Source organism: Tachyglossus aculeatus, chromosome 22 (assembly GCF_015852505.1).
Source record: "Tachyglossus aculeatus isolate mTacAcu1 chromosome 22, mTacAcu1.pri, whole genome shotgun sequence".
In the NCBI taxonomy this organism is placed as follows: Eukaryota; Metazoa; Chordata; class Mammalia; order Monotremata; family Tachyglossidae; genus Tachyglossus; species Tachyglossus aculeatus.
The window spans coordinates 49,954,584-49,980,719 of record NC_052087.1 but is presented as its reverse complement, the minus strand read 5'-3'; the positions used below and the strand labels follow the sequence as shown (position 1 = coordinate 49,980,719).

Here is a 26,136-nt window from a genome sequence, read left to right as displayed (position 1 = left end):
TCAGCTGAGTGGGAGTGGGGAGACCGTTCGGCCACCCCCTCCACTCCCAGCTGCCGGGCTTGGGCTTCCTCCTCCTCCACCGGGAAGTCCGGATCTCAAAGGCCACCCGAGAGGGGTCCCGCCTGGCCTGGCCAGTTGGGACGGAGGGCACGGGCCAGCAGGCCGGGGGTGGGCTGCCGCCGGCAAGGGGAATGGGAGGGAGCCAGACAGATTCCCCCCAATACCTGGGGAGAGGACAGTTTGATGCGGAGGGACTTCCCTTCTCCCCCACCCAGGTTCGGAGCTGAGGACTCTGCCAAGGCCAAGGGTCGGCTGCACTGGTCCGGTCGCCCCTTGCCATTGAGCATTAGGAAGGGTCACCGCGGCCACCTCATCTCTCCGACCTCAGCCCTTCCCTCCGCTCCTGTGCCCCCTCCTCTGAGTGAGGAACAGCCCCGGCAGAGTGGAGGATAGTGGGGGACAGAGTCTTGGGGGCGAGGGAGGGAGAGGAAGGAGTTTCAGCGCCGTGGAGTCCACCAGATTCCTCTTTCTCTGGTGGGCACACCCTCAATCAGGGTTTGACGAGACTCCACCTCCCCTGGCCCTGTCTCAGTTTCAGTGTTCTAGCTGAGCGATATCCCACTGCCACCACCCCCACACACAAGCGGGAGCAAGTGCATACATGCACGTGCACACAAACACACACACACACTCTCTCTCTCTCTCTTAGTGGATACAGCCCGGGCCCTAGAGTCGGAAGGACCTGGGTTCTAATCCTAGCTCTGCCATCTGTCTGCTGTGTGCCTTTGTGCAAGTCACTTCACTTTCCTGCGCCTCAGCTACCTCATCTGTAAAATGGGGTTTAAAACTGAGCCCTGGGTGGGACAGAGACTGTGTCCAACCCAGTTACCTCGTATCTACCCCAACTCTTAGGACAGTAGCTGGCACATAGTAAATGCTTGACAAATACTGCAATTATTATTATTATTAACTTTAATGCCAACTCCATCACCAAGAGTCGGGGGTGAAGAGTGGTCCCTGGGAAAGCCCGGGATCTTCAGTTCTTCCCAGCCCGGCGCAGGAGGCAACGGTGGAGGTGGGGAAAGGGAAGAAGCATCAAAAAAATATACATCTCTGGGAGTTCTCCCATCCAGCACCTAAAGCAGCGCTTCGGCCCCGGGGCCCGGCCCTCCAGGCTGGCCAGGGAAGGGACTTGGCTGGGTCTCAAAGTGAGGCATGTCTTCTTAACCCACCTGGGGCAGTGTGCCAGCCTGGAACTGACAGGGAGAGGAAGTAGGGAGCCAGGGGAACACCCAGGCCGGCCAGGGTGCGGGGTCAGACCTTTCCCGGGTGCCTGGCATAGTGGGGGAGGCACCCAACTTGGAGGGGGGGTGGGCGACGGCGAGGGGCCGGGGGTCAGTCTGCCAGCTTGGGCCACGAGGAGTCCGGGGCAGGCGGACAGCGTTCCGGGAACAGGATCCGGGGGACACGCTCGGGGGTCCGGTCACACTCGCGCGGGCCCTCCGTGCCCTCCTGAGGACGTGAGGCCCGGCTCGGACTTGGGGCCGGCGGTACATCGGCGTGGCCCGCCTCCTCCTCCTCCTCCTCCTCCTCCTCCTGCTGCTGCTGCTGACGGCGGCGTCGGGGGTGCGAGGGAGGGGGTCACGGCCCTGAGGGGGATGGAGGAGGGGACAGAGATGCCCCAGTGACACGAGGCCCAGCGCTGGAGGGTGCTCGGAGGATGGGTGTGGGGCCCGGGAGGGAAGACAGGGTGGGTTCAGGGGGTAGAAAGGCGGAGAGGGACGCAAGGCCGGGTGGTCCCCTAGAGCCAAACACAGGTTGGAGTCGCCTTCCTCCACCCGGAGCTCCTTGAAACAACCCCCCTTAATCCACTGCTCCCCGTCCCCACCTTGGGGCCCACAGGAACACAGGCCTCTTTCCTTGCCCTCCCTGGGCAGGCCCCGAGCCATAGCCTGGATCAGGGGAGAGAGAGACCACTTATCCCTTGCAGCTCCCGGGTCGGTCCTTCCGCCCTCCCCTGGCCTCTCCCGACTCCCCCAATCTCTCCCCCCTCCCTCCCGCAGCCTCTCTCCCACTCTTGCCCCCCTCACTCCACACCCACAGCTGCCTTCCCACCACAATCCCGTCTCAACCCCTCCCCTGAACTCCCAATCAGGGAGACACCAGGAAGGGTGAGGACGGGGACAGGGAAGAGTCATCTCTTACCGTCTGATTTCCTCTTCTGGGGGGACACGGCCGCCTTGGCCTGGACGGGGAGAAGGGGAGGTGGCTTGGGGTGGGGAGGGGTCTTCTCTGAGAAGCTCTCCCTCCGGTGGGTCCCCCCCAGCCTCCCTCTGAATCCTTCACACTGCTCAGGGACCCCCTCAGACCAATGCTGCTGTTACTATGGGATTTTTTTGGGGGGAGGCAGGTGGCTTGTCCTCCATCTCTGTCCCCTCCTTTGGCAGGGAGAGGACAGGAGAGGAAACTCCTGGGAGGGAAGGGCTCAGGCTCCCACCCCCAGGCTCGGGGCCACCAAACCCGCTCACCTTCTTGATAGCCGTCCAGTCCTCTAGGATGTCAATGTCCTGCAGCATATACACGATGTAGGGTCCTGGGTGGGCGGTCAAGGAAAACGGGGACCCGGGTCCTGCTCAACTTCCCACAGCACCGGAGCAATCTGACACTCCTAGCCACCCTCACATACCAGACACTTTTACTCGATTGCTTCCCTTCATTGTGGTTTGTTATGTCTCCCTCCCCTGCTAGACTGTAAGCTCCTTTTTCTTTATGGCATTTATTGCGTGCTAACCATGTGTCCAATGCTGTTCTAAACGCTGGGGGAAGATACACGCTAACTAGATTGGACACAATCCCTGGCCTGCGTGGGGCTCACAGTCTAAGTAGGAGGGAGAACAGAACTGAGCCACAGAGGAAGTAAAATGACGGGCCCAAGGTCATACAGCACACAAGTGGTAGGGCCATGCTGCTTCTCTAGGGTTGTACTGTACTGGACATTCCCAAGCGCGTACTACGGCGCCCTGCACGCAGGAAGCAACTCAGCAGATACCAGTGATTGACTGATCGCCACAGCTTGGCTCCACCCCTAACCCACCCCCATCCATCAGGGCTCACCACCCCACCAAGCCCCCTAAGCCCCCGAGCCAAGGCCAGGATGACGGTGCGAAGGATACCGGAAACGAGAGGTGCCTTCTTCCTCTTACTCGACTGCAGGGAGTCCCACGCTTTCAGGTTGCCTTTGGGGTGCAGTTTGTCATCCCACCACTCTGCACCCCAAAACCAGGGTCAGGTGGTGGGGGGTGGAAAACTGTGCTGGAACTCTGCCTCGGCAGGGTCAGGGGGCCTGAGTTTCCAGAGCCCCCGCCTAGAAATCTAGGCAGGAGCGATGCCCTAGCCAGCCCCTTCCCTCTCCTTCCCCCAAACCCCGTAATCAGGCCAGATGCAGTCCTTGTCCCACATGGACTCCCTCCCTACATAGGAGGGAGGTATGGAATCCCCATTTCACAGATGAGATAACTGAGGCACAGCCAAGTTAAGTGACTCGCCAAGGTCATACAGCAGGAAAGTGGCAGAGCTGGGATTAGAACCCAGGGCCTCTGGCTCCCAGTCCTGGGCTTTCTCCAACAGATCATGCTGCTCTCCATCCTATTAGGGGCCAATTTCTACCGTGCCCCCCGTCCACCCCGGAATCTGTCTTGGGGTGGGGGCGGGGAGGGGTGCGGGGCTGACCGGAGTTGATGTCGAAGCTCTGCCTGTCCTCCTCCAGCCTCTGGATCCGCTCCTGTAATTCTCCCTGCAGGTTGTCGTACAGCAGTAGCTTCTCGCTCTGGAAGGGAAGCCCCCCGCCGTTAGACTGGAGGGGAGGATGCCGGGGGGCAGGATACTGGGGTGGGGTAATCAATCAATCAATCATATTTATTGAGCGCTTACTGTGTGCAGAGCACTGTACTAAGCGCTTGGGAAGTCCAAGTTGGCAACATATAGAGAATAAATACGATTCAATAAATATGATTGATGATGAACATATAGAGACAGTCCCTACCCAACAGTGGGCTCACAGTCTAGAAGCGGGAGACAGAGAACAAAACCAAACATATTAACAAAATAAAATAAATAGAATAGATATGTACAAGTAAAATAAATAGAGTAATAAATATGTACAAACATATATACAGGTAAGGACAGAGGTGCCCAGATGGAAGGAGAGGGACCGCCCCACCCAACTTGATCCTATCCCTGTCCCCGGTCGACTCCTGTTTCTCCCCACTCCAGTCCTGACTTCCCTCTGCTGCCCGGATTATTTTTCTATCAAACCTCCAATGGTTGCTCATCCACCTGCGCATCAAGCAAAATTCCTCAACATTGGCTTCAAAGCCCTCCATCACCATGCCCTCTCCTACCTCTAATCCTGCAACTCAGAGTGTACCCTTCGCTTCCCTAACGCTAACCTTCTCACTTTATCTCCATCTTGCCACCGACCCCTCGCCCAGTCCTGCCTCTAGCCTGGAACGCCCTCCCTCCTCAAACCCAACAGGCAATGACTCTCCCCTGCTCCAGAGCCTTATTGAAGGCCCATCTCCTCCAAGAGGCCTTCCCTGACTGTGCCCTCCTTCCCTCTTCTCCCGCTCTTTTCTGCGTCGCCCTGACTTGCTCCCTTTATTCATCCCCGTCCCAGCCCCACAGTAATAAGTCCATTTCTGTCATTTATTTATATTAGTGTCTGTCTCCCCCACTAGCCTGTAAGCTCGCTGTGGGCAGGGAATGTGTCTGATTATTGTAATACTGTACTCTTCCAACAGCTAAGTCCAGTGCTCAGCACACAGTAGGATCGTTGGAGGAGAGTCGGGGGTTTGGGGCTGTGCTGTTCTGTTCTCTGTCTCCCCCTTTTAGACTGTGAGCCCACTGTTGGGTAGGGACTGTCTCTGTGTTGCCAATTTGTACTTCCCAAGCGCTTAGTACAGTGCTCTGCACACAGTAAGCGCTCAATAAATACGATTGATGATGATGATGATGATCTCAATAAATATGATTGAATGAATGAATAAATGACTCCTTGACGCCCCCCGCCCCAGCTCCCAGCCTTGGCCAGTTCGCTGACCGTGGCTCGCTGTGATGTTGGCATCTAAGGTGCGTGGGCCCCCCGGGATCTGTGAGGGGCTTGGTTGGGTTAGTGCCCCTCTGCCCCCCGGGAATTCCCCGCCCGCCCCTGCCAGTTACCTCCAAGTGCTGCTTGGCTCCTTGTAGCTCACACTCATATTTGTTCCTTATCACATCCAGGCAGAATCCCTTGTAGATGCCTGTGGGAGGGGACGGGGGGATTGGCAGGGGCCTGGTGGGGGGTCAGGGGTGGCGATTGGGCAGGGTAGGGGCCCTCAGGCCGGCCTGAAGAGGGAAAGGGGAGGCAGGAGGGAACGTCCTCTGGGCTCTGGAATTGGGCAGGGGGCTCGGGACAGGACGGCAGCACTCCGTGAGGGGAGGGGGGCCCAGGACAACGACGTCCCAAGAGGGGAGGTTCCCGGGAGGAAGGGGCTCCCTGCTGACCTGCCACCTGAATGCGAATCTTGAGGCTGCGCTGCAGCCCCCCGAGAGGCTCCGTGTACTCCGGGGCTCGCTCGGCGCCCACCTCCTCCAGCCGCACTCGCACTTGGCTCAGGCGCTCCTTGAATAGCCTGCGAGTGGGAGGGGGGTTCAGCGTGGCAGGACCCCCCCAGGGCCCTGGGTGCAGGAGGGGCGCTCAGCCTGGCACCCAGTCCGTCTGGCACCCAATCTGCCCAGCCCCCAGGCTGCCTCCCCGGACGGACCCCCCCCAGGGCCCTGGGAGCGAGAGCCAGGATTAGCTGCCATCGTGGCCTAGTGGATACAGCCCAGGCCCGGGAGTCAAAAGGACCTGGGTTCTAATCCCGGCTCCACCACTCGTCTGCCGTAAGACTTTGGGCAAGTCACTTCCCTTCTCTGGGCCTCAGTTCCCTCATCTGGAAAACGGGGGTGAAGATTGTGAGCCTCAGGTGGGACACGGACTGCATCCAACCCCTTTTAGACTGTGAGCCCACTGTTGGGTAGGGACTGTCTCTATATGTTGCCAACTTGTACTTCCCAAGCGCTTAGTCCAGTGCTCTGCACACAGTAAGCGCTCAATAAATACGATTGATTGACTGATTGATCCAACCCGATTAGCTTATATCCATCCCAGTGCTTAGAACAGTGCCTGGCACACAGTAAGTGCTTAACAAATACCACAATTAATAATAATAATGATGGCATTTATTAAGCGCTTACTACGTGCACAGCACTGTTCTAAGCGCTGGGGAGGTTACAAGGGGATCAGGTTGCCACAGGGGGCTCCCAGTCTTCATCCCCATTTTCCAGATGAGGGAACTGAGGCCCAGAGAAGTGAAGCGGCTTGCCCAAAGTCACACAGCTGACAAGTGGCGGAGCCGGGCTTTGAACCCACGACCTCTGACTCCAAAGCCCGGGCTCTTTTCCATTGAGTCTTTTAGACTGTGAGCCCACTGTTGGGTAGGGACTGTCTCTATATGTTGCCAACCTGTACTTCCCAAGTGCTTAGTACAGTGCTCTGCACAAAGTACTCAATAAATATGATTGATGATGATGATGATAAGCCATGCTGCTTCTCATTATTATTCTCATTATGCTTATTATCGTCATCCCAGACCGCTCAGGCTGCCTCCCCGCCAAGACACCCACCCTGCAAGGCCCTGGGAGTGAGTCTGCCCGGCTTCCACGCTGCCTCCTTGGCAGGACACCCTCAGAGCTCTATGCGGGGAGCTTAGGGATGCGTGTGTGTATACGGGGGAGGGGGCCACCGGGCCCTGAAGCAGCCCAAGCCCCCCAGACTCACTTCTCCTTCAGCTCCGAAAACTGCTTCTCCAGATCCGACATCTCGTCCAGGCACTCGCTGCGGCGACGCTCACAGTCCTCATCGTCCATCTCTGGGGGCACAGGGGGGCAGAGGAGGGTAGAGGGGGGCAGGGGAGGGCAGAGGGCGGATTGGGAGGCAGGCCCAGGGGGCAGGGAGCGGGATTTTTACCTGAGCTCTCCTCCTCTGACTCCGACTGGCTGCCGCTCTGCTCCTCCTCGCTCTCCTCTTCCTCCCCGTTCATCTCGGCCGCCGAATCCCCCTCCACCTCCATCTCCTCCGCCTCTTTGTTCAGCGGCTGGACTGGCATGAGCCTTGCGCCAAGAGAACGGGGTGGAGGGGCCGACCCAGAGGCTGGGGGCTCACCGCAATGCCTGGATAATAATAAAAATAATAACGATGGCATCTGTTACGCCCTTACTATGCGCAAAGCACTGTTCTAAGCGCTGGGGAGGTTACAAGGTGATCAGGTTGTCCCACGGCGGGGGGGGGGCGGTTCGCAGTCTTATTCCCCATTTTACAGATGAGGGAAACGAGGCCCAGAGAAGTGAAGTGACTTCCCCAAAGTCACACGGCTGACAAGTGGTGGAGCCGGGATTTGAACCCATGACCTCTGACTCCCAAGCCCGGGCTCTTTCCACTGAGCCACGCTGCTTCTAATGATAATAACAGTAATGATGACGATCAAAACGATGCCAAGCTCTGTAGAAAATAATCGAGACGGACACAGTCCCTGTCTCACGTGGGGCCTCACGGTCTAAGACGGAGGGACGGTAGGGACCTCAGAGAAACAGAGGGACCTGATGGAAAGAGCCTGGCTGGGCCTTGGAGCCAGAGGACCTGGGTTCTAATCCTGCCTCGTCCACTTGCCTGCTGGGCGACCCTGGGCAAGTCGCTCGACTTCTCTGGGCCTCAGTTTCCTCAACAGTAAAATGGGGAGGGTTTGCGTCTGACCTCATTAGCTTGTACGTACCCCCAGTGCTTAGAACAGCGCTTGACACACAGTAAGCACTTAGCAATTTTTTTTTTAATGGCATTTGTTAAGCTCTTACTGTGTTAAGCAGAGCATGGCTCAGTGGAAAGAGCCTGGGCATGGGAGTCAGAGGTCATGGGTTCGAATCCCGGCTCCACCAATTGTCAGCTGGGTGACTTTGGGCAAGTCACTTAACTTCTCTGTGCCTCAGTTCCCTCATCTGTAAAATGGGGATTAAGACTGTGAGCCCCACGGGGGACAACGTGATCACTTTGTGTACACCCCAGCACTTAGAACAGTGCTTTGCACATAGTAAGGGCTTAACAAATGCCATCATCATTATTATTATTATACTAAGCGCTGGGGTAGACACAGGCTAACCAGGTTGGCCACAGTCCACGCCCCACAAGGGACTTACAGTCTTAATACCCATTTTGCAGATGAGAGAATAGAGAAGTGGAGTGGCTTGCCCAAGGTCACAGAGCAAATGGCATTCATTCATTCAATCGTATTTATTGAGCGCTTACTGTGTGCAGAGCACTGTACTAAGCGCTTGGGAAGTACAAGTTGGCAACATATAGAGATGGTCCCTACCCAACAATGGGCTCACAGTCTAGAAGGGGGAAACAGACAACAAAACAAAACATTGATAAAATAAAATAAATAGAATAGTAAATATGTACAAGTAAAATAGAGTAATAAATCTGTACAAACATATATACAGGTGCTGTGGCGAGGGGAAGGAGGGGGCTCAGTCTGGGAAGGCCGGCAGAGCCGGAATTGGAACCCAGGTCCTTCTGACTCCCGGGCTCATGTTCTAACCACTAGGCAACACTTCTTCTCATTGGAAAAAAAAAGTGACTTGCTCAAGGTCACACAGTGAGCAACTGGCAGAGCTGGAATAACTATGGTATTTGTTAAGCACTTACTATACGGCAGGCACTGTACTAAAACCTGGGGTAGATGCAAGCAAATCAAATTCACACAGTCCCTGTCCCACACTGTGCTCACAGTCTCAATCCCGATTTTACAGATGAGGTAACTGAGGCACAGAGAAGGGAAGTGACTTACCTAAGGTCACACAGCAGACAAGTGGCAGAGCCGGGATTAGAACCCATGATCTTCCGATTCCCAGGCCTGGGCTCTTTCCACTACACCACGCTGTTTCACTGATTAACTCAGTGAGGTGAGGCGATTGTACGGATTTATTACTCTATTTATTTTACTTGCACATATTTACTATTCTATTTATTTTGTTAATGATGTGCATATAGCTACAATTCTGTTTATTCTAACGATTTTGACACCTGTCTACATGTTTTGTTGTCTGTCTCCCCCTTCTAGACTGCGAGCCCGTTGATGGGTAGGGACCGTCTCTAGATGTTACTGACTTGTACTTTCCAAGTGCTTAGTACAGTGCTCTGCACACAGTAAGCGCTCAATAAATGCGACTGACTTAATGAATGAATGATTGGTAAACACCTGTCTACACGTTTTGTTGTCTGTCTCCCCCTTCTAGACTGCGAGCCCGTTGTCGGGTAGGGACTGTCTCTAGAAGTTGCTGACTTGTACTTTCCAAGTGCTTAGTACAGTGCTCTGCACACAGTAAGCGCTCAATAAATACGACAATGAATGAATGAATGAATGATTGGTAAGGGAAACCATTAAGCTCCCTCAATTCCCCCACAACTGCAACTCCCATCAGACCTCATACTTCTCTTCGGGGAGGAAGGATAAAGCTTCAATCCAGTAACCTAAGCAATCTATAAAATGAGGATAAAATACTACCTGTTCTCCAATCAATCGGGGAATCGTATTTACTGAGCGCTTACTGTGAGCAGAGCACTGGACTAAGCGCTTGGGAGAATATAAACAGAGCTCGTCAACAGGTTCCCTGCCCACGGCGAGCTCCTTCTTAAACTCTAAGCCCAGATGGGATAGGTTGTGTGTCTAATCTGATTATCCTGTACCTCGATCAATGGTAATTATTGAGCACTAACAGTTCACATCTCTTCCCACCTGAATCAATCGTATTTATTGAGCGCTTACTGTGTGCAGAGCACTGGACTAAGCGCTTGGGAAGTCCAAGTTGGCAACATCTAGAGACGGTCCCTACCCAACAGTGGGCTCACAGTCTAGAAGGGGGAGACAGAGAACAAAACCAAACATATTAACAAAAATAAAATAAATAGAATAGATATGTACAAGTAAAATAAATAGAGTAATAAATATGTACAAGCATATATATGTCTATACAGGTGCTGTGGGGAAGGGAAGGAGGTAAGGCGGGGGGGATGGAGAGGGGGAGGAGGGGGAGAGGAAGGAGGGGGCTCAGTCTGGGAAGGCCTCCTGGAGGAGGTGAGCTCTCAGAAGAACTTCCAATCGTTGCCCAACCACCCCACATCAAACAAAAACTCCTCACCACTGGCTTTAAAGCACTCAATCCCCTTGCCCCCACTTACCTCACCTCGCTACCCTCCTACTACAGCCCAGCCGGTGCACTTTGCTCCTCTAACGCTAAGCTTAGTCCAGTGCTCTGCCCACAGTAAGCGCTCAATAAATACGATTGAATGAATGAATGAATGAATGAACCTTCTCACGGTGTCTCCATCGCATCTGTCTCACTGTCGACCCCTCGCCCACGTCCCGCCTCTGGCCTGGAATATATGTATATATGTTGTATATATGTTTGTGCATATTTATTACGCTATTTATTTATTTTACTTGTACATATTTATTCTATTTATTTTATTTTGTTAATATGTTTTGTTTTGTTGTCTGTCTCCCCCTTCTAGACTGTGAGCCCGCTGCTGGGTAGGGACCGTCTCTATATGGTGCAAACTTGGACTTCCCAAGCGCTTAGTCCAGTGCTCTGCCCATAGTGAGCGCTCAATAAATACGATTGAATGAATGAATGAATGAACCTTCTCACGGTGTCTCCATCTCCTCTGTCTCACTGTCGACCCCTCGCCCACGTCCCACCTCTGGCCTGGAATATATGTATATATGTTGTATATACGTATATATGTTTGTGCATATTTATTGCACCATTTATTTATTTTACTTGTACATATTTATTCTATTTATTTTATTTTGTTAGTATGTTTTGTTGTCTGTCTCCCCCTTCTAGACTGTGAGCCCGCTGCTGGGTAGGGACCGTCTCTATATGGTGCCAACTTGGACTTCCCAAGCGCTTAGTCCAGTGCTCTGCCCACAGTAAGCGCTCAATAAATACGACTGAATGAATGAATGAATGAACCTTCTCACGGTGTCTCCATCGCCTCTGTCTCACTGTCGACCCCTCGCCCACGTCCCGCCTCTGGCCTGGAATATATGTATATATGTTGTATATATGTATATATGTTTGCGCATATTTATTACGCTATTTATTTATCTTACTTGTACATATTTATTCTATTTATTTTATTTTGTTAATATGTTTTGTTTTGTTGTCTGTCTCCCCCTTCTAGACTGTGAGCCCGCTGCTGGGTTGGGACCGTCTCTATATGGTGCCAACTTGTACTTCCCAAGCGCTTAGTCCAGTGCTCTGCATACAGTAAGCACTCAATAAATACGATTGAATGAATGGAATGCCCTCCCCCTTCACATCCGACAGTCCAATCAATCAATCAATCGTATTTATTGAGCGCTTACTGTGTGCAGAGCACTGTACTAAGCGCTTGGGAAGTACAAGTCGGCAACACATAGAGACAGTCCCTATCCAACAGCGGGCTCACAGTCTAGAAGGGGGAGACAATACCCCAATACCCAGTCCACCGTTCTCCACTCCTTCCAAGCCCCTCTAAAATCACCACTCCTCCAAGAAGCCCTCCCTGATTACGGCCTTACTTCTGCGTCACCTATACACTTGGATCTGTACCGTTTACATACCGTTCAGTCATTCGGTCGGATTTATTGAGTGCCTACTGTGTGCAGAGCACTGGACTAAGTGCGTGGAAAGTACAATTCAGCCACAGCATACCTGTATATATGTATATATGTTTGTACGTATTTATTACTCTATTTTATTTGTCCATACTTCTTCTATTTATTTTATTTTGTTAACATGTTTTGTTGTGTTGTCTGTCTCCCCCTTCTAGACTGTGAGCCCGTTGTTGGGTAGGGACCGTCTCTAGATGTTGCCAACTTGGACTTCCCAAGCGCTTAGTACAGTGCTCTGCACACAGTAAGCGCTCGATAAAAACGACTGAATTTAATATATACTCTACCCTCACTCTCAAACCAGTTATGTCCGTACCCCTAGACGTGAACTCATTGTTGGGCAGGAAATGTGTCTACCTACACTATTGTATTGAACTCTCGCAAATCAATCAATCAATCAATCGCATGTTTAGTACTAAACATTCCCAAATGTTTAGTACAGTGTTCTGCACACAGAAAGTGCTGAATAAATAGATCGATTGATTGATAACTATAATTTATTCGAATGTCTGTCTCCCCCTCTAGACTATGAACTCCTTATGGTTGGGAACCGTGTCTACCAACTGTACTGTTCTCTCCTAAGTGTTTAGTACAGTGCTCTGCACACATAAGTGCTCAATAAATACCACTGGTTGATGGTCATAACTAAGAGAAGCAGCGTGGCTTAGTGGAAACGGCACAGGCTTGGGAGTCTGAGGTCGTGGGTTCTAATCCGGGCTCCGCCACTTGGTCTGCTGTGTGACTTTGGGCAAGTCACTTCGCTTCTCTGGGCCTCAGTTATCTCATCTGTAAAATGGGGATGAAGGCTGTGAGCCCCACACGGGACAACCTGATGACCTTGTAACTATCCCAGCGCTTAGAACAGTGCTTGGCACAGAGTAAGCACTTAACAAATATCAATATTATTATTTAAAAAGGTGTCTGTTTGGGGTGCTTGGGGCGCACGCTGAAAGGACATAAGCTCCTGGAGGCCTTCCCTGACTGAGCCCCCTCTCCATCCCCCCCGTCTTACCTCCTTCCCTTCCCCACAGCACCTGTATATATGTATATATGTTTGTACATATTTATTACTCTATTTATTTATTTATTTTACTTGTACTTATCTATTGTATTTATTTTATTTTGTTAATATGTTTGGTTTTGTTCTCTGTCTCCCCCTTCTAGACTGTGAGCCCACTGTTGGGTAGGGACTGTCTCTATATGTTGCCAACTTGTACTTCCCAAGCGCTTAGTACAGTGCTCTGCACACAGTAAGTGCTCAATAAATACGATTGATTGATTGATTGACATTGACTGATTGGAGGGCAGACGGAATTGGGGGGTCTGGGCGTGAGGCGGATTTGGGGCGGCAGGTTGAATGGGCATGGGGAAGAAGCCGAATCTGTAAATGGGCCAACAGCCGGGGCAGGGCGCCCGGGCAAAGAGAGGCACCGGGGCAGCCTGGCCTACCGGAAAGAGTCTGGGCCTGGGTTCTAATCCTGCATCCGCCACTTGCCTGTCGTGTGACCTAGGGGAAGACACTTCACTTCACTGCTTCTGCTTAAGAGAAGCAGCGTGGCTCAGTGGAAAGAGCCCGGGCTTGGGAGTCAGAGGTCATGAGTTCTAATCCCGGCTCTGCAACTTGTCAGCTGTGTGACTTGGGGCAAGTCACTTCACTTCGTGCCTCAGTTCCCTCATCCGTGAAATGGGGATTAAGAGTGTGAGCCCCCCTCATGGGACAACCTGATCCCCTTGTATCCTCCCCAGTGCTTAGAACAGTGCTTTGCACATAGTAAGCGCTTAACAAATGCCATTATTATTCTACGGGCCTCAGTTTTTTCATCTGTAAAATGGGAATCCAACTGCTTTTCTCCCTCTCATTCCTTCATTCAATAGTATTTATTGAGCGCTTACTGTGTGCAAAGCACTTCAGTAGGCGCTTGGGAAGTACAAGTTGGCAACATATAGAGAAGGTCCCTAATAATAATAATAAATAATAATGGCATTTATTAAGCACTTACTGTGTGCAAAGCACTGTTCTAAGCGCTGGGGAGGCTACAAGATTATCAGGTTGTCCCTCATGGGGCTCACAGTCTCAGTCCCCATTTTACAGATGAGGTAACTGAGGCTCAGAGAAGTGAAGTGACTTGCCCAAAGTCACACAGCTGACAATTGGCGGAGCCGGGATTTGAACCCATGACCTCTGACTCCAAAGCCCGGGCTCTTTCTTCCTGAGCCACGCTGCTTCTCTAAGCCCCCTACCCAGCAGTGGGCTCACAGTCTAGAAGTGGGGAGACAGACAGCAAAACAGAACATATGAACAAAATAAAATAAATAGAATAAATACGTACAAGTAAAATAAATAGAGTAATAAATTAGTCCCATGTGGGACAGGGACTATTATTATATTATTATTGAAAGGCATGGCACTTGGGTTGACCTACTAGCACTCCAGAACAAACTCAATCAATTGCTCTTCATGTTTCTCTTTTAGGGATCAACATTTTTCCTGACCTTGTCATTCCACGTCCTCTTGGTAACACAGGGAGACACTGGGTGTATAGTCTGATCTCCCTCTTTTTGTCACGCTAGATTTAAGTCCCCAGGGGCTAATGAGCATGGCTAACTCTATAACAATAATAATTGTTATTATTATTATTATTGTTGTTGTTGCGGAATTGGTTAAGTGCTTACTTTGTGTCAAGCACTAAGTTGTGAGCTCGTTGTGGGCAGGGAATGTGTCTGTTAATACACTGTATCATCATCATCATCAATCGTATTTATTGAGCGCTTACTGTGTGCAGAGCACTGTACTAAGCGCTTGGGAAGTACAAATTGGCAACGTCTAGAGACAGTCCCTACCCAACAGTGGGCTCACAGTCTAAAAGGGGGAGACAAAACCAAACATACTAACAAAATAAAATAAATACTGTACTGTACTCTCCCAAGCACTTAGTACAGTGCTTTGCACACAGTAAGTGCTCAATACATACGATTGAATGAATGAATGAACACAGACCCAGGCCCACGTGAGTAAGAGGGAGAACAGCGGCTAGAACTTGGGCCTGGGAGTCGGAAGGACCTGAGTTCTAATCCTGACTCTACCACATTCATTCAATCGTATTTATTGAGCGCTTACTGTGTGCAGAGCACTGCACTAAGCCCTTGGGGAGTACAAGTTGGCAACATCTAGAGACGGTCCCTACCCAACAGTGGGCTCACAGTCTAGAAGGGGGAGACAGAGAATAAAACAAAACATATTAGCAAAATAAAATAAATAGAATAAACATGTACAAATAAAATAGAGTAATAAATACATACAAACATTGTAGGTTTCTAGACTTTGAGCCCGCTGTTGGGTAGGGACTGTCTCTATGTGTTGCCGACTTGTACTTCCCAAGCGCTTAATACAGTGCTCTGCACACAGTAAGCGCTCAATAAATACGATTGATTGATTGATATATACAGGTGCTGTGGGGAGGGGAAGGAGGTAAGGCGGGGGGGAGGGGGAGGAGGGGTAATGTCTGCTGGGTGACCTTGGGTATGTCACTTCACTTCTCTGGGCTTCAGTTAACTCACCTGTAAAACGGGGATTAAGACTGTATGCCCCATGTTGGACAAGGATTGGGTTCAACCTGATTTGCTTGTGTCTATCCCAGCACTTAGTACAGAGCCTGGCACGTAGTAAGCACTTAAATACTGTATTAAAAACAAATACACAAAAAAACACAGGCCCTCGGCGGTTTCACACACTCGATTTCCACAATCCGCCCTCAGTCGCTTCCCAATACTTGAGCCACAAATTTTCTTCTTGTTGGTTTCCAGCTGACCCCCATAACCACTTCTGTTCCATAAAATATTTCACAATGCCGTACTGAAGAAATCCGTGGTGGATTACACCCCAAAATATGTGCTTATTATGATCATTTCCAGATTCCGGGTTTTTTTTTAATATATTTGTAAAGCTTGCTCTGTTCATTGCTTTGTTTTTTAGTCTCGTTCCCCGGGTCTAAAAATTTCCATAGCCGGACCTCTGCCATCTTGGTGTAGGCCCTGCTGAGAGCTCACCTCCTCCAGGAGGCCTTCCCAGACTGAGCCCCTTCCTTCCTCTCCCCCTCGTCCCCCTCTCCATCCCCCCATCTTACCTCCTTCCCTTCCCCACAGCACCTGTATATATGTATATATGGTTGTACATATTTATTACTCTATTTATTTATTTATTTATTTTACTTGTACATTTCTATCCTATTTATTTAATTTTGTTGGTATGTTTGGTTCTGTTCTCTGTCTCCCCCTTTTAGACTGTGAGCCCACTGTTGGGTAGGGACTGTCTCTATGTGTTGCCAATTTGTAGTTCCCAAGCGCTTAGTACAGTGCTCTGCACATAGTAAGCGCTCAATAAATACGATTGATTGATTGATTGATTGTGTAGCGGATAGACCATGGGCCTTGGAGCCAGAAGTTCATGGGTTCTAATCCCCACTCTGTCATTTGTCTTCTGTGTGACCCTGGGCAAGTCACTTTCACTTCTCTGGGCCTCAAAAATAGGGATTGAGACTGTGAGCCCCACGCGGGACAGGGACTGTGTCCGACCCGATTTGCTTGTATCCTCCCCAGCGTTTAGTACAATGCCTGGCACAAAATAAGTGCTTAACAGATACTATCATTAATCATGAAAGACGAGCTACCTTATAACCACCCACCCACAGGGTGCTGAGGGGTGGGGAGAGGGGGAGAAAGAGGGGATTTTGCCCCACCTGACAGTCTCCTTTTGGACCTTGGAGAACTCTACACCGAGCTTTTCTTTTCCTCATTGATTCTCAACATTACGGTGGGGGGGGGGACACAAATCCACCAGATTGTATTCTCCCAACCACAGAGTCCAGTGCACTGCACACAATAAGTACTCAATCAATCAATCAATCAATTAATCAATCATATTTATTGAGCGCTTACTGTGTGCAGAGCACTGTACTAAGCGTTTGGGAAGTACAAGTTGGCAACAGATAGAGACAGTCCCTACCCAACAGTGGGCTCACAGTCTAAAATACCAATACCAATGACTGATTGATTGATACCACCATTTCTCCCTTTTTTAATGGTATTTGTAAAGCGCTTATTAAGTGTCAGTCACTGTACTAAACACTGGGGTAGAAACGAGCTAATCCGATTGGATATGGTCCAAGTCCCATGAGGGGCTCACAGTCTCAATCCCCGTTTTATAAGTGAGATAACCGAGGCACGGAGAGTTGAAGTGACTTGCCCAAGGCCACACAGCAGACAAGTGGCAGGGCCTGCGGGGCTGAAGCCCTGAGATGATAATAATAATAATAATAATAATAATAATAATAATAATAATGGCATTTGTTCACAGTCTTTTAGACTGTGATCCCACTGTTGGGTAGGGACCGTCTCTATATGTTGCCAACTTGTACTTCCCAAGCCCTTAGTACAGTGCTCTGCACGCAGTAAGCGCTCAATAAATACGATTGATTGATTGATTTGTTCAGCGCTTACTATGTGCAAAGCACTGTTCTAAGCACTGGGGAGGATACAAGGTGATCAGATTGTCCCACGTGGGGCTCACAGTCTTCATCCCCATTTTACAGATGAGGCACCAAGAAGTTAAGTGACTTGCCCAAAGTCACACAGCTGACGATTGGCAGAGCCGGGATTTGAACCTCAAAACTCACCTCCTCCACAAAGCCCTTCCTGATTGACTCCCAAAGGCCAAAGTTAATCCCTCAGCTTCTAACCCTCCCAACTCCGGGTTTCAGGGTCTGTGTATATTTCTTTAGAGCCGTGAGGTCTTGGGGTTTATAGATTTATACATCTTAGCCGTGAGCCCTGTGTGGGACAGGGATTGTGTCTGACCTAATTATCTTATACCTATTACGGTTCCTGGCAAATATTAAGCGCTTAAATACTATTCTCATTATTATTGGGCTTTCCATTTCTATTATTCTAGACTGTGAGCCCACTCTTGGGTAGGGACTGTCTCTATATGTTGCCAACTTGTACTTCCCAAGCGCTTAGTACAGTGCTCTGCACACAGTAAGCGCTCAATAAATACGATTGATTGATTGATTGATTGATTGATTTAAGGCATTCACTCGGCTCAAATCACCCCACCCTCAGCTCCACCACATTATGTCCATAACCGTAATTTATTTTAATATCTTTCTCCCCCTCTAGGCTCTCAGCTCTCTATGGGCAGGGAACGTGTCTACCAACTGTTGTACTCTTCCAAGTGCTTAGTACAGTGCTCTGCACATAGTATGCGCTCAATAAATTGCCAAACTAGCTCTCTTCCTCCCTTCAAAGCCCTACTGAGAGCTCACCTTCTCCAGGAGGCCTTCCCAGACTGAGCCCCCTCTTTCCTCTCCTCCTCCCCATCGCCCCCCAGCCCTACCTCCTTCCCCTCCCCACGGCACTTGTATATATTTGTACAGATTTATTACTCTGTACTTGTACATATTTACTCCTCTATTTTATTAACGATGTGATTATAGCTATAATTCTATTTATGCTGACGATCTTGACACCTGTCTACGTTTTGTTTTGTTGTCTGTCCCTTCTAGACTGTGAGCCCGGTGTTGGGTAGGGACCGTCTCTATATGTTGCCGACCTGTACTACCCAAGCACTTAGTACAGTGCTCTGCACACAGTAAGCGCTCAATAAATACGGTTGAATAAATGAATAAATAGCACTGATTGATTCAGATATGCTTTTTCTAAGGACAGGAGGTGGAGTATAAAGCTAGAGAGAGGGGAAGGAGTCATCCGAGACTGAAGGGTTGAAGGGGGTGGACAGGGGAGGAAGGAGGGCAAGCATACGTCTTTTTAGAATGTCTTTTTACTCTGTCATTTTCCCTAACTGTAATTTACTTTAATGTTGGTTTGCCCATCTAGACTGTACGCTCCTCTTGGATAGGGATGGCATTTACCAATTCTAACGTACTGGACTCTCCCAAGTGCTTAGTACAGTGCTCTGCATACAGTCAGCGCTCAGTAAATACCACTGATTGATTGATGGAGGCCGCACTTGCAGATGGAGGCCCTAGATTTTGAAAGCAGACGGGAGATTTCTTGAAGGAACGAGAAACAGCATGGCTGAGTGGAAAGAGCCCGGGCGTCAGAGGACCTGGGTTTTAATCCCGGCTCTGCCACTTATCTGCTGTGTACGTTTGGGCAAGTCGCTTCACTTCTCTGGGCCTCAGTTCCCTCATCTGTAAAATGGGGATTAAGACTACAAGCCTCATGCGGGACATGGGTTGTTTCCATATTAATTCAATGTATTTATATTGATGCTACTGATGCCTGGCTACTTGTTTTGTTGTCTGTCTTCCCCTTTGTAGACTGTGAGCCCGTTGTTGGGTAGGGATCAATGAATGAACTTGATATTAAGTGCTTAGTACAGTGCTCCGCATACGGTAAGTGCTCAATAAATACCACTGATTGGTTAATTCACCCCAGTGCCCCTCACAAAACGAGCTTACAGCCTAGGGAAAAAAGCGTTTGGTCCACGTCTTCCCCCTCCTCAAAATCCTTTAGGAGCTGCCCTTCCATCTCTGTATCATCATCATCATCAATCGTATTTATTGAGCGCTTACTACGTGCAGAGCACTGTACTAAGCGCTTGGGAAGTACAAATTGGCAACATATAGAGACAGTCCCTACCCAACAGTGGGCTCACAGTCTAAAAGAAACAGAAACCTGTATCAAACAGAAACCAGGGCTTTCTGGTTTGTTTTTTCTCTAAATTGGAAAGTCTCCTGAGCTTTTTCTAGTCAACTGCCACCCCCCGGGGCCTGCTTTGGGGGAACTCCCTGCTGATCCGCCCTCGCGGCTTTATGAATCGAGGGGAACATTTTAAAGTCGGTGCTTGCACTCTGGGCTTTGAGGAACCTGTTTCCGTATCAAGACACAAACTCCTTACCACCGAGCTTAAAGCCCTCAATCATTTTGCTCCCTCCTACCTCACCTCGCCGCTCTCCACCAAAAACCCGGCCCGCACACTTGACACATCCAATGCCAACCTACTCACTGTACCTCCATCTCGTCTATCTCGCTGCCGACCTCTCGCCCACTCCCTGCCTCTGTCCTGGGCAGCCCTCTCTCTTCATATCCCGGCTTAGTGGAGAGAGTAAGGGCCTGAGAGTCAGAAGGATCTGGGTTCTAATCCCGGCTCCGCCACTTGCCTGCTGTGTGACTTTGGGCAAGTCACTTCGCTTCTTCACTCTCTTCCTCCCTTCAAGGCCCTTCTGAGAGCTCACCTCCTCCAGGAGGCCTTCCCAGACTGAGCCCCTTCCTTCCTCTCCCCCTCATCCCCCTCTCCACCCCCCCATCTTACCTCCTTCCCTTCCCCACAGCACCTGTATATATGTATATATGGTTGCACATATTTATTACTCTATTTATTTATTTATTTATTTTACTTGTACATTTCTATCCTATTTATTTTATTTTGTTGGTATGTTTGGTTTTGTTCTCTGTCTCCCCCTTTTAGACTGTGAGCCTACTGTTGGGTAGGGACTGTCTCTATGTGTTGCCAATTTGTACTTCCCAAGCGCTTAGTACAGTGCTCTGCACATAGTAAGCGCTCAATAAATACGATTGATTGATTGATTGATTCTGTGTGTCTCAGTTACCTCAAAATGGTAACTGAGATTAAGACTATGAGCCCCGTGTGGGACGGGGACTGTGTCCACCCGATTTGCCTGTATCCACCCCAGCACTTGGTACAGTGTCTGGCATGTAGTAAGTGTTTAACTAATACTACAATTACCATTATTTGGCTCCTACTCTATCCTAATCCTCCTCGACCTCTCAGCTGCCTTTGACATTGTTGACCATCCTCTTCTCCTCAACACAGTATCTAACCTTGGCTTCCCGGACATCTTCCTCTCCTGGTTCTCCTCTTATGTCTCTGGCCGTTCATCATCATCATCATCAATCGTATTCATTGAGCGCTTACTGTGTGCAGAGCACAGTCTCTTTCGCGGGCTCCGCCTCCCATCCCCTTACTGTAAGGGTTCCTCAAGGATCAGTTCTTGGGCCCCTTCTGTTCTCTATCTACACTCACTCCCCTGGTGAACTCATCTGCTCCCATGGCTTCAACTATCATCTCTTCGCAGATGACACCCAAATCTCCATCTCCTCCCCTGTTCTCTCTCCCTCCAAGCTCGTATCTCCTCCTGTCTTCAGGACACCTCCACCTGGATGTCCGCCCACCACCTCCAACTCAACATGTCCAAGACTGAGCTTCTTATCTTCCCTCCGAAACCCTGTCCTCTCCCTGACTTTCTCGTCACTGTGGACGGCACTACCATCCTTCCCGTCTCACAAGCCCGCAACAAAGGTGTCATCCTCGACTCTGCTCTCTCAATCACCCCACACATCCAATCTGTCACCAAAAATTGCCGGTCTCACCTCCACAACATCGCCGAGATGCACCCTTTCCTCTCCATCCAAACCGTTACCTTGCTGGTTCAATCTCTGGTCCTATCCTGACTGGATTACTGCATCGGCCTCCTCTCTGATCTCTCATCCTCCTGTCTTCAGTCTATACCTTCACTCTGCTGCCCGAATTATCTTTGTACAGAAACGCTCTGGGCACGTCACTCCCTTCCTCAAAAATCTCCACTGGCTACCAATCAACCTTCGTATCAAGCAGAAACTCCTCACCCTGGGCTTCAAGGCTGTCCATCCCCTCGCCCCCTCCTACCTCCCCTCCTTTCTCTCCTTCTCCAGCCCAGCCCGCACCCTCCGCTCCTCTGCCGCTAATTTCCTCACCGGGCCTCGTTCTCGCCCGTCCCGCCATCGACCCCCGGCCCACGTCATCCCCCTGGCCTGGAATGCCCTCCCTCTGCCCATCTGGCAAGCTCTCTTCCTCCCTTCAAAGCCCTACTGAGAGCTCACCTCCTCCAGGAGGCCTTCCCAGACTGAGCCCCCCTTTTCCTCTGCTGTTCCTCCTCCCCATCACCCCGACTCCCTCCCTCTGCTCTACCCCCCTCCCCGCCCCACAGCACTGGTGTCTGTATATATTTATTATTCTATTCATTTTATTAATAATGTGCCTATTATCTATAGAGAAGCAGCGTGGCTCAGTAGAAAGAGCACGGGCTTTGGAGTCAGAGGTCGCGGGTTCTAATCCCAGTTCCGCCACTTGTCAGCTGTGTGACTTTGGGTAAGTCACAATAATAATAATAATGATGGCATTTGTGAAGCGCTTACTATGTGCAAAGCACTGTTCTAAGCGTGGGGGAGGTTACAAGATGATCAGCTTGTCTGGGGTGGGGGGGGGGGACTCACAGTTTTAATCCCCATTTTACAGATGAGGTAACTGAGGCCCAGAGAAGTGAAGTGACTTGCCCCAAGTCACACAGCTGACAGTTGGCGGAGCAGGGAATTGAACCCATGACCTCTGACTCCAAAGCCCGGGCTTTTTCCACTGTCACGCTGCTTTTCTGTGCCTCAGTTACCTCAGCTGTAAAATGGGGATGAAGACTGTGAGCCCCCGTTAGACAACCTGATCACCCTGTAACCTCCCCAGCGCTTAGAACAGTGCTTTGCCCATAGTAATCGCTTAACAAATGCCATCATCATTATTATTACCTATAATTCTCCCCCTTCTAGACTGTGAGCCCACTGTTGGGTAGGGACCGCCTCTGTATGTTGCCAACTTGTACTTCCCAAGTGCTTAGTACAGTGCTCTGCACACAGTAAGCGCTCAATAAATATGATTGAATGAATGAATTCTATTTATCTATTTTGATGCTATTGATGCCTGTCTACTTGTTTTGTTGTCTGTCTCCCCTTTCTAGACTGGGATCCCGTCGTTGGGTAGGGATTGTCTCTGTTGCACAACTGCACTTTCCAAGCGTTTAGTCCAGTGTTCCGCACACAGTAAGCGCTCAATTAATATGATTGAATGAATTCTATTTATCTATTTTGATGCTATTGATGCCTGTATACTTGTTTTGTTGTCTGTCTCCCCTTTCTAGACCGCGATCCCGTCGTTGGGTAGGGATTGTCTCTGTTGCACAACTGTACTTTCCAAGCATTTAGTCCAGTGCTCTGCACACCGTAAGCGCTCAATAAATACGATTGAATGAATGAATTATATTTATCTATTTTGATGCTATTGATGCCTGTCTACTTGTTTTGTTGTCTGTCTCCCCTTTCTAGACTGCGATCCCGTCATTGGGTGGGGATTGTCTCTGTTGCACAACTGTACTTTCCAAGTATTTAGTCCAGTGTTCTGCACACAGTAAGCGCTCAATAAATACAATTGAATGAATTCTATTTATCTATTTTGATGCTATTGATGCCTGTCTACTTGTTTTGTTGTCTGTCTCCCCTTTCTAGACCGCGATCCCGTCGTTGGGTAGGGATTGCCTCTGTTGCACAACTGCACTTTCCAAGCATTTAGTCCAGTGCTCTGCACACCGTAAGTGCTCAATAAATACGATTGAATGAATGAATTCTACTTATCTATTTTGATGCCATTGATGCCTGTCTACTTGTTTTGTTGTCTGTCTCCCCTTTCTAGACCGCGATCCCGTCGTTGGGTAGGGATTGCCTCTGTTGCACAACTGCACTTTCCAAGCATTTAGTCCAGTGCTCTGCACACCGTAAGTGCTCAATAAATACGATTGAATGAATGAATTCTACTTATCTATTTTGATGCCATTGATGCCTGTCTACTTGTTTTGTTGTCTGTCTCCCCTTTCTAGACTGGGATCCCGTTGTTGGGTAGGGATTGTCTCTGCTGCACAACTGTACTTTCCAAGCGTTTAGTCTAGTGCTCTGCACACCGTAAGCGCTCAATACGATTGAATGAATGAACTCTATTTATCTATTTTGATGCTATTGATGCCTGTCTACTTTTTTGTTGTCTGTCTCCCCTTTCTAGACTGGGATACCATTGTTGGGTAGGGATTGTCTCTGTTGCACAACTGCACTTTCCAAGCATTTAGTCCAGTGTTCTTCACACAATAAGCACTCAATAAATATGATTGAATGAATGAATTCTATTTATCTATTTTGATGCCTGTCTACTTGTTCTGTTGTCTGTCTCCCCTTTCTAGACTGGGATTCCGTCGTTGGGTAGGGATTGTCTCTGCTGCACAACTGTACTTTCCAAGCGTTTAGTCCAGTGCTCTGCGCACCGTAAGCGCTCAATAAATACGACTGAATGAATGAATTCTATTTATCTATTTTGATGCTACTGATGCCTGTCTACTTGCTTTGTTGTCTGTCTCCCCTTTCTAGACCGCGATCCCGTCGTTGGGTAGGGATTGTCTCTGTTGCACAACTGCACTTTCCAAGCGTTAAGTCCAGTGTTCTGCACATTTACTACTCCATTTATTTATTTTATTTGTACATATTTATTCATTTTATTTCATTAATATGTTTTGTGGGGAGCCCTTCTAGACTGTGAGCCCACTGCTGGGTAGGGACCGCCTCTATATGTTGCCAGCTTGGACTTTCCAAGCGCTTAGTATAGTGCTCTGCACACAGTAAGCGCTCAATAAGTACGACTGAATCATCATCATCAATCGTATTTATTGAACGCTTACTATGTGCAGAGCACTGTGCTAAGCGCTTGGGAAGTACAAATTGGCAACATATAGAGACAGTCCCTACCCAACAGTGGGTTCACAGTCTAAAAGGGGGAGACAGAGAACAAAACCAAACATACTAACAAAATAAAATAGAATAGACATGTACAAGTAAAATAAATAGAGTAATAAATATGTACAAACATATATACATATATACAGGTGCTGTGGGGAAGGGAAGGAGATAAGATAGGGGGATGGAGGGGGGACAGGAAGGAAAGGGCTCAGTCTGGGAAGGATTGTGGCTCAGTGGATAGAGCCTGGGCTTTGGAGTCAGAGGTCAGGGGTTCAAATCCCGGCTCTGCCAATTGTCAGCTGTGTGACTTTGGGCAAGTCACCTAACTTCTCTGGGCCTCAGTTCCCTCATCTGTAAAATGGGGACGAAGACTGTGAGCCCCCCCGGGACAACCTGATCTCCTTGTAACCTCCCCAGCGCTTAGAACAGTGCTTTGCACATAGTAAGCGCTTAATAAATGCCATTATTATTATTGAATGAATTCTATTTATCTATTTTGATGCTATTGATGCCTGTCTACTTGTTTTGTTCTCTGTCTCCCCTTTCTAGACTGGGATCCCGTCGTTGGGTAGGGATTGTCTCTGTTGCACAACTGCACTTTCCAAGCGTTTAGCCCAGTGCTCCGCACCCCGTAAGCGCTCAATAAATACGACTGGATGAATGAATGAGCGTCGAAAGGCAGAAAGCGTGGGCCCAGGGCCGACGATACCAAGTGCCCAGAAGGCGCGGGGGGGTCCGGAGGGATTCTCCCGCTTCTTCCACGGCGCCTGCGGGCGGATCCACTCCGATCCTCCCCCCACCGCAAATCCCGAATCCCCGCCCAGACCCGGGAGCCTCCCGCTCCAAACTCTCCAGGAATTCGTCCGTTCTGTCCCCCTCATCCCTTCCCACCGGATTTTAGCTCCATTTCGGGCTGCGGGAGGCTAATGGGAAAGCCCGTGCCTCCCCCATAAAGCGCAATGGTTTGAGCCAATCCCCATCGAATTGGCCGGGGTGGCTCGTACCACTGCACAAGCAGAGGGGTGGTACGTTCAGCTTTTTTTTTTTTTCCGGCCAAGGCAGAAATAGGAACCCGGCGGGGACGGACGCGGCTTCACCTACCGTGATGTCGGGAGCGACCCTGGAGCTCTCGGGTCAGAGGCTACTTAGTAGACGCCACGGGTTACCGGCCCTCCTCCCGGAAGTGTAGCCTTCGCCCCGCCCACCCCGGATAGGGCAAACTAATCGGGGCGCCCGAAGGAGGAGGGAGCAACAACCGAGTGACGTCATCCATGAGCACGGGGACAGAAGGCCTCTAAGGCCGTTGCATTCTGGGACTCTGGAGGAGAGACACCCAAGCGACGTCATCAACGAGCGCGGGACAGAAGGCCTCCAAGGCTGTTGCATTCTGGGACTCCGGAGGCCGGTTTCCATAGCAACGGGAACATACTGGGCTCTAGAATCATCATCATCATCAATCGTATTTATTGAGCGCTTACTATGTGCAGAGCACTGTACTAAGCGCTTGGGAAGTACAAATTGGCAACATATAGAGACAGTCCCTACCCAACAGTGGGCTCGCAGTCTAAAAGTCTATTTCTATTTTATTTTGTTAGTATGTTTGGTTTTGTTCTCTGTCTCCCCCTTTTAGACTGTGGGCCCACTGTTGGGTAGGGACTGTCTCTAGGTGTTGCCAATTTGTATTTACCAAGCGCTTAGTACAGTGCTCTGCACATAGTGAGCG

The 26,136-nt window shown here is 49.8% G+C and overlaps 1 protein-coding gene across 3 annotated transcripts; it reads right to left on the bottom strand.

Moving 5' to 3' along the window:
* Nucleotides 1-953: 953 nt before the first annotated feature.
* On the bottom strand, nt 954-25,599 carry BRMS1 (BRMS1 transcriptional repressor and anoikis regulator). 3 transcript variants are annotated; one of them, XM_038764585.1, is made up of 11 exons: nt 25,515-25,599; nt 7,049-7,251; nt 6,860-6,950; nt 5,542-5,669; nt 5,218-5,297; nt 3,730-3,826; nt 3,174-3,266; nt 2,529-2,593; nt 2,206-2,245; nt 1,889-1,952; nt 954-1,649 (listed from the first exon to the last, which is right to left on the bottom strand). In XM_038764585.1, the coding sequence occupies exons 2-11, from the start codon at nt 7,185-7,187 to the stop codon at nt 1,484-1,486; spliced, it is 963 nt and encodes a 320-aa protein (XP_038620513.1). In that variant the 5' UTR covers nt 7,188-7,251; nt 25,515-25,599; the 3' UTR covers nt 954-1,483. The 3 variants fall into 3 exon arrangements, with proteins under 3 accessions (XP_038620513.1, XP_038620514.1, XP_038620515.1); XM_038764586.1 differs by having other exon boundaries at nt 3,174-3,236; XM_038764587.1 differs by lacking the exon at nt 1,889-1,952 and having other exon boundaries at nt 1,564-1,649.
* Between the last annotated feature and the right edge of the window lie 537 nt (nt 25,600-26,136).